The 9,897-nt window shown below is 51.0% G+C and overlaps 1 protein-coding gene across 1 annotated transcript in view; it reads right to left on the reverse strand.

The window, feature by feature from the left end:
* Positions 1-9,531, reverse strand: part of Clstn3 (calsyntenin 3) — a 31,837-nt gene extending 22,306 nt beyond the window's left edge. Inside the window, exons 1-8 of the mRNA XM_005365186.2 lie at positions 9,187-9,531; positions 6,857-6,979; positions 6,266-6,461; positions 4,733-4,941; positions 4,350-4,499; positions 3,935-4,120; positions 3,234-3,515; positions 2,441-2,553 (exon numbers count right to left, since the gene is read on the reverse strand). Coding sequence (XP_005365243.1) covers positions 2,441-2,553; positions 3,234-3,515; positions 3,935-4,120; positions 4,350-4,499; positions 4,733-4,941; positions 6,266-6,461; positions 6,857-6,979; positions 9,187-9,250 — 1,323 coding nt within the window. The 5' untranslated portion in view covers positions 9,251-9,531. The remainder of the gene's footprint in view (positions 1-2,440; positions 2,554-3,233; positions 3,516-3,934; positions 4,121-4,349; positions 4,500-4,732; positions 4,942-6,265; positions 6,462-6,856; positions 6,980-9,186) is intronic.
* Between the last annotated feature and the right edge of the window lie 366 nt (positions 9,532-9,897).

Here is a 9,897-nt window from a genome sequence, read left to right on the forward strand (position 1 = left end):
ATAGTCCTCCCACAACTCCTCTACCTCATCAGTATAGTCCTCCCACAGCTTCTCTGCCTCATCAGTATAGTCCTCCCACAACTGCCCAAATGACCATTCTCAAATGTAACTCTGACCCAGTCATATTCCTGCTTTAAGGCCTTCAGACAAGGGCTTCCTAAAGGCCCTGCCCATCTCTCCAGGCACTCCTTCGGCCCCTCCTCATTGTCTGCTGTGCCCCAGCCCCACTCATCTCTTCCTTGCCTGAGAGTTTTCATCTATTGCTCCTATTTAGATCTTTTTAAAACTCTACCTCCACTATAGGCTGCCTTAGGGGTCAAGGATTGACTTGGCACACACTGGCTCCTGGGCTAGATCTCCATCTCTGCCAAAAAGAGAAGATAAGAAGATAAACAGAAGGCAAGGGGGGAAAAAGAAAAGGGACATAGCTTACCTACCCAACTGAAATATAAGCTAACTGAACTTGAATATTTTGATTCATATTATATTCACATTGTTAAACTCCAGTGTACCCTAGAATTTATCTGTTGAAAAGGCAGGTATTTAATTGGTGTTTAATAGATGTTTTAAATAGATGAGAATAAAGTAAATTTTAAAGAGAAGGACTAAGGGATGTAGCTCAGTGATAGAGCATTGCCCTAGCAAGTAAGGCCCTGTATTCAGTCCCCAAGTCCCCAGCAACTCAACTCTCTCTCTCTCTCTCTCTCTCTCTCTCTCTCTCCCTCTCTCTCTCTCTCTCTCTCTCTCTCCCTCTCCCCTCCATCTGTGTGTGTCTCTCCTCCCTCTCTCTGTGTCTCTGTGTCTCTCTGTCTCTTTCTCTCTCTCATACACACATACACACACACACACACACACACACACACACACACACACACACACACACACACCCCTGGCATGGTGAACAGGTCTATAAACCCAGCTCCTAGGAAGACTAGGACAAGAGGATCACAAGTTCAAAGTCAGAGTGAGTAAAAGGTCAACATGGGCAACTTTAGTGAAACCTTGTTTCAAAGTAAAAAGTAAAAAGTGGACTGGGGACATAGCAAGCAAGGTCCTAAATTCAATCTTCAGCATCCCAGGGAAAAGAAAGAAAGGAGGGGTAAAGGGGGAAGTAGCGGGAGCCAACATCATGGAGGAAACATCCAGAAGCAACAAACGGCAAATCTCTCTATAATTTGCTACAGCAGCCAGAGCTTTTGTAAACAGACCTCGCTTATCTAGTTTATATGTTTTCCAGGCTCCTGCTTCTCTTCTATTTCCTGTGTTTTTTCCCATTTATCAATTACTCACATACAGGGGGTATGTAAGAAAAGTAGAAGATGGAAACTCAAATTGGCCCTCACTGGCCCTTGTAGTCGACTTGGAGATTGAATAGACAGAATATGATGGCACAAACCCACAGTCCCAGCTCCCAGAAGGGAGAAACAGGAGGATTGAAAGTCCAAGGCCAGCCAGAACCATAGAGTAAAAACCATGTCAAACACTAGACTGCAACTCGGAAATGTTAACTTAAAAAAGGATCTTAGTTCCTTTGTCCATTTTTACTTATCCTTCATAGGCATGAGCAAAATAATAAAGATTAACATGTATAGAATCGTTTTAAGTCTATAAAGGTCTATTGTATAATTTAATCATACAACAACCTCAGAATGTAGTATTCTTTTTATCCTTATGAAAAGGCTAAAGTTTAGCTTGGCATGGTGGCACACCCTTGTAATCCAGGTACTTGGGAAGTGAAGGTAGGAAGATCAGGAGTTCAAGGGCATCCTCTGCTACTCAGCAAATTCAATATCAACTTGGTCTACAAAGAGACCTTATCTCCAAAAATAATAATAATAAAATACCATAAGGTGAAAATTACATTTTTTAAAAATACTAGCCAGACAGTGGTGGAGCACCCCTTTAATCCCAGCATTTGGGAGGCAGAGGCAGGCGGACTTCTGTGACTTTGAGGCCAATCTGGTCTACAGAACTAGTTCTAGGACAGCCAGGGCTATACAGAGAAATCCTGTCTTGAAAAAAAAAATCAAAAATAAATAAACAAATAACTAGTACTGAGAGCTAGTAGGCTTCCCATTCAACGCTGAACCATAAGCTCTGAACTTGACCCCAGCATCACTTGGTTTCCTGGTTACAACTAAGAATCAAGGACACACTGTTAAATGGGTTATGTATAAGAAGGAAATGAAATAAAACAAGGGTTAAGATAGATGGCCGGGTTTAATAGAGTGTTTCCCCTACTTCCCTTTAATCCAAAAATACTTCTCTAGGCAGCAAGACTTGAGAGGACCTGACAACCTGGGATCGACTAATCAAGGACTGAGATTGGAGGAAGGCCAATCAAAACAGCAATTACAACAACAACCCCAGAAGCTCCAAAGCCCCCTCTCCCCCTTGGTTCCACCCACCCGGACCTCTCAGAGGTGGGCCCCTGTCTCACCTGCTCCAGTTTCCAGAGAAACTTGACTGGACGTGCACTCTCAAGCAGCGGCCAGTAGAGGAAGGCGATTCTGCAGCCATGGACGGTCAGTGAGTAGTGAGAGAAGCCATCCTCTAAGGGGACAGGAAAGAGGACAGGAGTCAAACACAGGAGACAGCTGGAGGGGATGAGCCTCATTTTCTCAGTGCCGTTGAGAGGGGCATGTGAAGACAGAGCCAGTCGGCTCCTAGAGAAAGCATGAGTGAACCAGGTGTACTGGGTGGGGGGCTTTATGGGTGTCGGACAGGGATGCAAAGAGATAAACTTGACAACTGCCAATGAGAAGGATGATGCCGTTTGGGAGTCAGTCTCAAAATTATCATCTCAACAAGTCACAGAATCACAGGGGTGCCAAATCCAGTCCACAAAATGCTCATGGTGGTGTTTGCCATAGTCACAGCAACTAGGCAAAGTGAGCCCAGAAGTTTGGGGTCAGCCTACACAAGACTCCATCTCCTTTTCTTAAGGTGGCGTGGGGAGTATGATGGGACATTCCTGTAATCTCAGCGCTCAGAAGGCTGATGCAAGGGGACTGTTCGGGGTGAAAGCCAACCTGGGCTACACAGCAAAACTGTCTATTTAAAAAATAGACAAACTAACAGACAACAACAACAACAAAAAAAAAAACCCTAGCACTGGCAGCTTACAAATTAAAAGACGGAAAGAGACTGTCCACACTGGGTAGTGACAGGTGGCCACTGCAGGACAGGTAGCCAGTGTCCCGCCTCAGGTTAGGGCCCCAGGGAGAGCTCACCATTCTGGACTGTGTTACACACGATGGTCTCCTCCTCCTTCTTCCCCTTGCTGGGAGTCACGCCATGCTTCATCCAGAAGGACAGTGTAAAGTGGTCACTGAGGCCGTCCTGCGGCCCAGCGCCCAGCCCTGCTGGGCCACCCAGGGGAACCTGCACAGCTTGGGTGCCATTGAACCAATAGATGAGGCTGCTGTCCTGGCTGTAGTGCACTGAGAGCCCCGCTGTCCAGTTGGCATTGGGACCGGGCATGGGCAAGAGGTCTACCTCCCCAGTGGCAGCACCTGCAGAGGCCCCAGGAGACACAAGTGTCAGAGCTGAGAAGCAGCAGAGGAGGAAGTGGGAAGGAAGTAGGTGAGGTGACTGGCAGCATTCACCACCTCTTACAGCCTTTCAAAGACAAGAGAAGGGCAGCTCTCTTTCTTCTAGAAATATCTCTCATTAACTCAACCCGTTCGCCATTTCTCCATTGCTCCCAATCCTGTGCTCCTGTGCATCTAGTTCTGGGTCCAGCAATGTGCGTCTTCTCCATCTTCATCGCCCATCTTCCTGCCCTTTGGGCCACAAAAGCCACCCACACAGCTCAGCTCCCACGGAACTATAAATACCTGTGATGGCCTGAGGAGTCAGCTTTCAGAGGAGGGGCAGAGAAGACCAGGGATGGTTGGGAAGGAACGGTCCGGGGGGCGGGGTACACACGCACCGCAGAGCTTCCGCAGTGCCCTTTCTGAGTAGTTGTCTCTGTCGCAGCCCTTGGCCACATGGCTGGTCTGCAGCTCTATGGTGGCCTGAATGTTCCATAATGGTTCATCACAGGTCTCCAGGCGGATGCCGGGGAACAAAGCCAAGCTCCCAGCTCCCGGGGCATACTCAATCCTTTTGTTCCAGCCTGCACAGGTGAGACAGAAGCGAGGAGACAGATGGTAAGGCAGGCCCTCCTGCCATGTGCACTGACCGTCTGCAGCTCCGAGGAAAGTGGCCTGCCTGGGAATGTGCTTCCAGCACCTAGCCTACCTTCCGTGGTCATCAGATGGGATAAGAGAAAATTTGGGGGAAATCAAAAAAAAAAAAAAAACATGACAGGTGATTTACAGGCAGGTCCCTGCCAAGAGCCTCACCTTGCCAGCTGGGCTTGCAGGTGGGCTTCACCTGGATCTCCACCTCCGCGTCATCTGCCGCCCGCTTCTTCCCACAGTCGTACGCTGTCACTGTGAACTTGTAGAGCTTCTCACCACTGTACTGTAGCTTCTCCGTGTTCTCGATGTTGCCTGAGGTAGGAAACGGGAGGCCAGACAGACAGGTCAGGGTCACTAAAAGAAGCCCAGGGAGGCCTAGGGAGCAAGCATCAGCTGGTTCGTTTATCAGCAGATTGTGGGAAGGAGGTACCAGGGAAGAAAAGGGGGGGCTGTGGGGAGGGGCAGGAGTAAGGAGCAATGCCCTGGGTCAGTCACCCGGAAAGCAGAGAGGGTGCTGGGCAGCTGGGGACAGGGAGAAGGCTCACCGTCATTGTCGATGAGGAAAGGGGTGTTGGGTGTCAGGATCTCATAGTAGCAGATCTGGCTGTACTGAGGGGAGCAGTCACCATCAATGGCTTCCACCCGTAAGATGCGGTCATACAACTTCCCCTCTGTCACTGCAGCACGGTACAGACGCTCCACAAATACCGGGGCAAACTCATTCACATCGTTGACGCGGACGTGCACAGTTGCCCTGCGCCCATAGGAACAAAGTGGACACGGAAGCATTAAGCAGCTGCAAACACTGAATCCAGATGGGGAGAGAGACGGGGAGGGAGCCTGTCTGCCCTTAAGACTGCTCATGCCCACTCCACAGGGCACTGAACTGCGCTAAAGTCCTAAGGGATACAAAACCATACAAGGGGGAGCACCCAAGGATAGGGCCAATGATGTGGAGAAGAAGGAACAAACATTAGACAACACCCGAAGCCATCTTGGTGATTTCTGTCCAGAAGGCTGTAGAGAAGGAGCAGGAAGAGAGTAATAGGTTCTGCACACATCTCATCCCTCTCAGCTGCCCACTCCTGCCTAACCACACATTCCATAACACTCTCAGCCCTCATTAGGATGCCAAGGTGAGGGGAAGGGCAAAAAAACAAGAAAAATAAAAAAGTAACTTCGGTAGGTTCCTGACTGAACAAAAGTCAAATCTTACAGAAGAAATGAGAGAGATATAAATGAAAAAAAAAATCTTAAAGTTCCCAGTTCTCAGGGAAGTGGCATTTGACTGGAATACATAAGTTGTCTGATACATCTGAGTAGTTCACCTGCCTAAATTGTGCCTCAGCCATGGCTCTTCCCGACTCACACACCTTCCCAGACAGGCAGAGCTAGGTCTGAAGTCTTCATTCTGTTCCCTGCCTCTAGCCCAGAGCCAGGCTCCCAGGCTCAGAGGCAGAGGTCTTGTCTCTCAATGGGACACTAAGTCACAAAGACCCTTCGAACCTCTGATGCCTCTCAGTGGCCCAGGATTCCTTATTACTGATCAGTCTCCTGTTGTCAAGTGAGAATTTAGCTGCCCATACTCTGTGCAGCAGGTGCGAAAAGATTTGCTTTTCCTACAAACCATCTCTTATAAGCTTCCCAGCAACATCTCTGTCTCACAGACAAGGAGAAGCAAGTCCAGAAAGTCTGAGTACATTGCCCAGGGTTGTAAGAAGCAAAGAGGAAGCCGGGAAGTGGTGGCGCATGCCTTTAATCCCATCACTCAGGAGGCAGAGGCAGGCAGATCTCTGTGAGTTTGAGGCCAGCCTGGTCTACAGAGCTAGTTCCAGGACTGGCTCCATAGCTACAGAGAAACCCTGTCTCGAAAACCCAAAACAATAAATAAAAATAAAAATAAGGTCATGGGTTCCATCCCCAGGTTCCTGTTAGTCTATTCTATGCTAATAAGAGGCTGAAGAGACTAAACTTGCCTGGCTAGAGCTTACAAAGGAGAGCCCCATCTTTGAGAGACCACTGTTGAAGGAGGGGAAAAGGGTTTCATGACAGATAGGTATGGCATAGGCCTCCCTCACTTGTGAGACTTCTTGGTGTTGGTGCCATCGGGCCCCTCGCCACAGTCATAAGCCTGGATGGTAAAGGTGTGTTCCTTCTGGGCCTCACAGTCCACGGGCTCCTTGGCCCGGATCAGCCCTTCACCTGTTGCCTTGTCCAGGATCACAGCCTCAAAGGGCACCCCAGAGCCATGCAGCCGGAAGCCACAGATCTCACCTGGCAGAGCAGGAAGAGAAGAAGTGAGTCTCCACATGACACCTCCTTCCTGCCCTCAGCTTCCTCGCCTGGGCCACGCCCAGCTGTACGACTCCTCCCAGACTCCAGCCCTTCTCTTGATGACATGAAGAATCAGTGATCCCCAGCTTCTCTGAGCAACACACTCAGAGCCAGCAGGTCCGCAAGATCTAATGTGCTTAACTCTGCTCAACTCTACCATCCTTCGCTACATCTTCGTTCTTCGGGGCCACCCATTCCCCTTGTTGCACATCTGACACTCTCCCCAGGCCTGTGCCCCACTTTCTCATTGCTCCCACTAGGAGGACTTCCCATCCTTCTCTTGTCTTCTGCCTTCCCACCCACCTTTCTCAGTCCCACCGTGGTACCCCAGTTACCTGCGTAGCGCAGCGGGGCATCTTTGTCCAAGGCAAAGAGCGGTGGATTCAACAGGACAGTGTTGTCGTTCTCCATGACAATGCCCTGGTACTCTGCCTCGATCCATGGCTTGTGCTTGTTGGCTGCCCCCACCCCAGGGAGAAGAGAGAAAACACTTATGAGCTGAGCCTCCACTCCAGGGTGCAGCCCTTGGTAAGCCTATACCCTAGACCATGCCGGGCCACCTTGCAAGAGGGAGAAGGATGAGCTATAGAAGGATCCAGAGGCTCTGTAGGAGGTCACAGCCTTCTCCTATAACTGGATAGGCAGTTTCCATGGCAACTACCTTCCTTTGGGGAAGGGGCCACTATCTCCCCCTGAGGATCTTGGTTAGGGGTAGAGAATCTCCTATGAAGGTCTTTTTGTCTTGGCAAATGGTGACTAGGGACTCAAAAAACAATAGTAGCCCTTAGAAGGTCCTGAGAAAGGGCAGGGATGGGCGAGGGGAGTGTAAAGACGGGGGGGGGGGGGGAAGAGTACCGACCAGTTTCCTAGGATCTCAGTGATTTATCCTTCTCCCTAGTGAATCCCAACCCTAATCCCTTCGTTCTATAACTCCCCAAGTCCAGCCCAGATTTCAGGCCACCCTCTCAGCAAAGAAGAAAGGACAGGAGAGAAATATATAGGACAGTAGCAGGGGGACAGACGGGGCAGCGATAGGGTAGAGAAATCAATGCCAAATGGCTGGACCCAGCAGAGCTGACATCCTAGGGGATTATGGAGCTGGCCTAGAAACACAGCAAATCCCTGTCTTATTTCCCATCCCCATCCCCAGGAGAATGCAGTCATAACCAGTACATTTCCAGGTCCTTCAAGACCTGCACACCCCACACTTGCTGAACTCTTTCACAGACCTGTGACTGAACCCTAATTTTTTCTACCTCACATCACCACATTAGTCTCTGTCAAGAAGGGTCTCTTCCTCAGGACCAGCTCCCCTCAAACTCTTGAGAGGCTCCAGGGAAGACACACTTGTCTCGTCTACCTCTTTCCAGACCCCATCTCCACCGCTTGATTTACCTAAACCCACTGGGCCCAGCCATGCTCCCAAAGTCAGACAAGGAGAGGGGAGGATGTATCATCAGAGGGAAATGGAGGCACCAGAGGGCTCTCATCCCAGTATCTCATGACGAACAAGAAATTCTGATTTCTGTTCACGGCCCAACAAATGTTCTAGAAACTGCAGGCCTCACCATTTCATGATGGTGACCACCATAACCCCCTTCCTTAACAGCTGTAGAGAAAGCCTCAAGATGGTGTATTGGAGGCCAAGTAGTTAGTGTCAGAAGGCTCTAGAGCCAGGAAGACCATCCTGAAGTAGAAGCTCCAGCCAGACATAGAAAACAACAGACAGAATAGTCACCAAGGACAGAGCCAGGCACCCTGCAACCTTGTGACTCTCCTGGTCCCTGAGCCCTTCTCCCTGTCCCTTTCCATTGCTGCCTGCTGCCCTGTATCCATTATTCCTCCCTTCTTGGCTCCCGGGCTCTTCCTTGGCTCCCTCCCCCACTTCTCACCTTTCCTGTTGATTTTCCTCCCTCCTTCTCTGTCTCAATCTTTCTCCTTTCCCAGCCCCTTCTTACTCCTTTTCCTCTCCTGTCTCCCTTCTCACCTCTTCCCTAGAGCACCCCACACCCCTTTCTGCCCCTTCTATCCTTTCTCCCTCCCCTCTGCCTACCTGAACCTCCTGCCCCTGGCCCCACCCTCCCCCTCCCCCTGACAGGCTCACCCAACTGAATTTATCTGCTGTCTGCCAGAGAGGGCAGCTGTGGTCACCCACCACACAGCGGATGCCGGGAGAAGGGTATGGATGCAGAGGGACACGAAAAAAAAACATACGTGCTCGGAATTGCTGAGTTGTGGTACCCAGTTTCTCCCCGGGAAGGGATGAAGACAACCAGACGGATCTGCCACACACCCTTAGCGTGCACACCCAGGGAAAACAAGCTGAGGGAATGTCACCCTCGGGAGCAAGTTCCTTAGAGACAGGAGGTATCTATCAGCATGGAGGAGTTGGGGGAGGGGGCAGAGAGACCCCAGTGGGAATGGGGACCACATACAAGCAAGATGCTAGGCAAGCACATGTCGAGATGGGCCAGAGAGGAGGAGGTGGCCCTTGGAAGTGAGGAGGGTGAAGGAAACGGGTCTGAGGAAAGGGTGGAAAGAGGTGGTCAGAACGGAAAGGACACCTGTCATGTGCCAGAGAGTCTCAACATCTCCCTCCCTCATACCCCCACATTGCTCAGCCCGACGCCCCAGTTCAGAGGTCCCCCATCCCCGTCTATCTCACCTTTGTTGCCAGAGCTGAGCTGGAGCAGAGAGGTCAACAGGAGGGGCAGCAGCAGGAGGGTCATGGTGCGGTGTAAAGCACGCCAGGCCAGGCGTTCCTGTCCCCCGGGAGCCTCAAGCCTGCTAAAGCCACCTTGGGGAAGGGATGCGGAGATTCTGCAAGGAGGGGAGGGCAATGGGACACGATGAGGAAAGAGCCGGCTGACCACGCTAGTCCATACAGCCGATGCGTGCAAACCGGCTGGGTGGCGGAGATGGGGGACTTGCAGTAGCTTCTCTTCGCTCTCCAGCCCAGCGTCCTCCACTCTCGCTCTCTTCTCTCGCTCGTTCTCTCTCTCTCTCACTCACTCCCATCCCATCCCCGCTACTGCAGGATGACGTCAGCACAGCCAGGCAAGGATTGATGGGGCTGCTGGCCAATTGGAAGACTGGGGGCACCAGGTGCTGCAAGGGGGGTAGGGAACCAATGCGACTGGGAAGCAGGGGCGGGAGAATGTGTTAAGGTTTTTTCCCCTGGCTGCAGTTTGGGGGAGCAGAGAACTGCGGGGGCTAGCGAAGAATCTGGAAAGCCATTGGGGGGGGGGGGCATCGGAAGACCTAGCTGAAAGCCCGGAGGTGGGGTGAGGACGAGAGACGTCAACAGACTTGAGGGTGGCCAAGAGAGGCAGTATCCACGTCACCCACCCCCAATTCTTCATTAACCTCTTTTCCC

The sequence above is a fragment of the Microtus ochrogaster genome, unplaced genomic scaffold (genome assembly GCF_000317375.1).
Source record: "Microtus ochrogaster isolate Prairie Vole_2 unplaced genomic scaffold, MicOch1.0 UNK1, whole genome shotgun sequence".
Lineage (NCBI taxonomy): Eukaryota > Metazoa > Chordata > Mammalia > Rodentia > Cricetidae > Microtus > Microtus ochrogaster.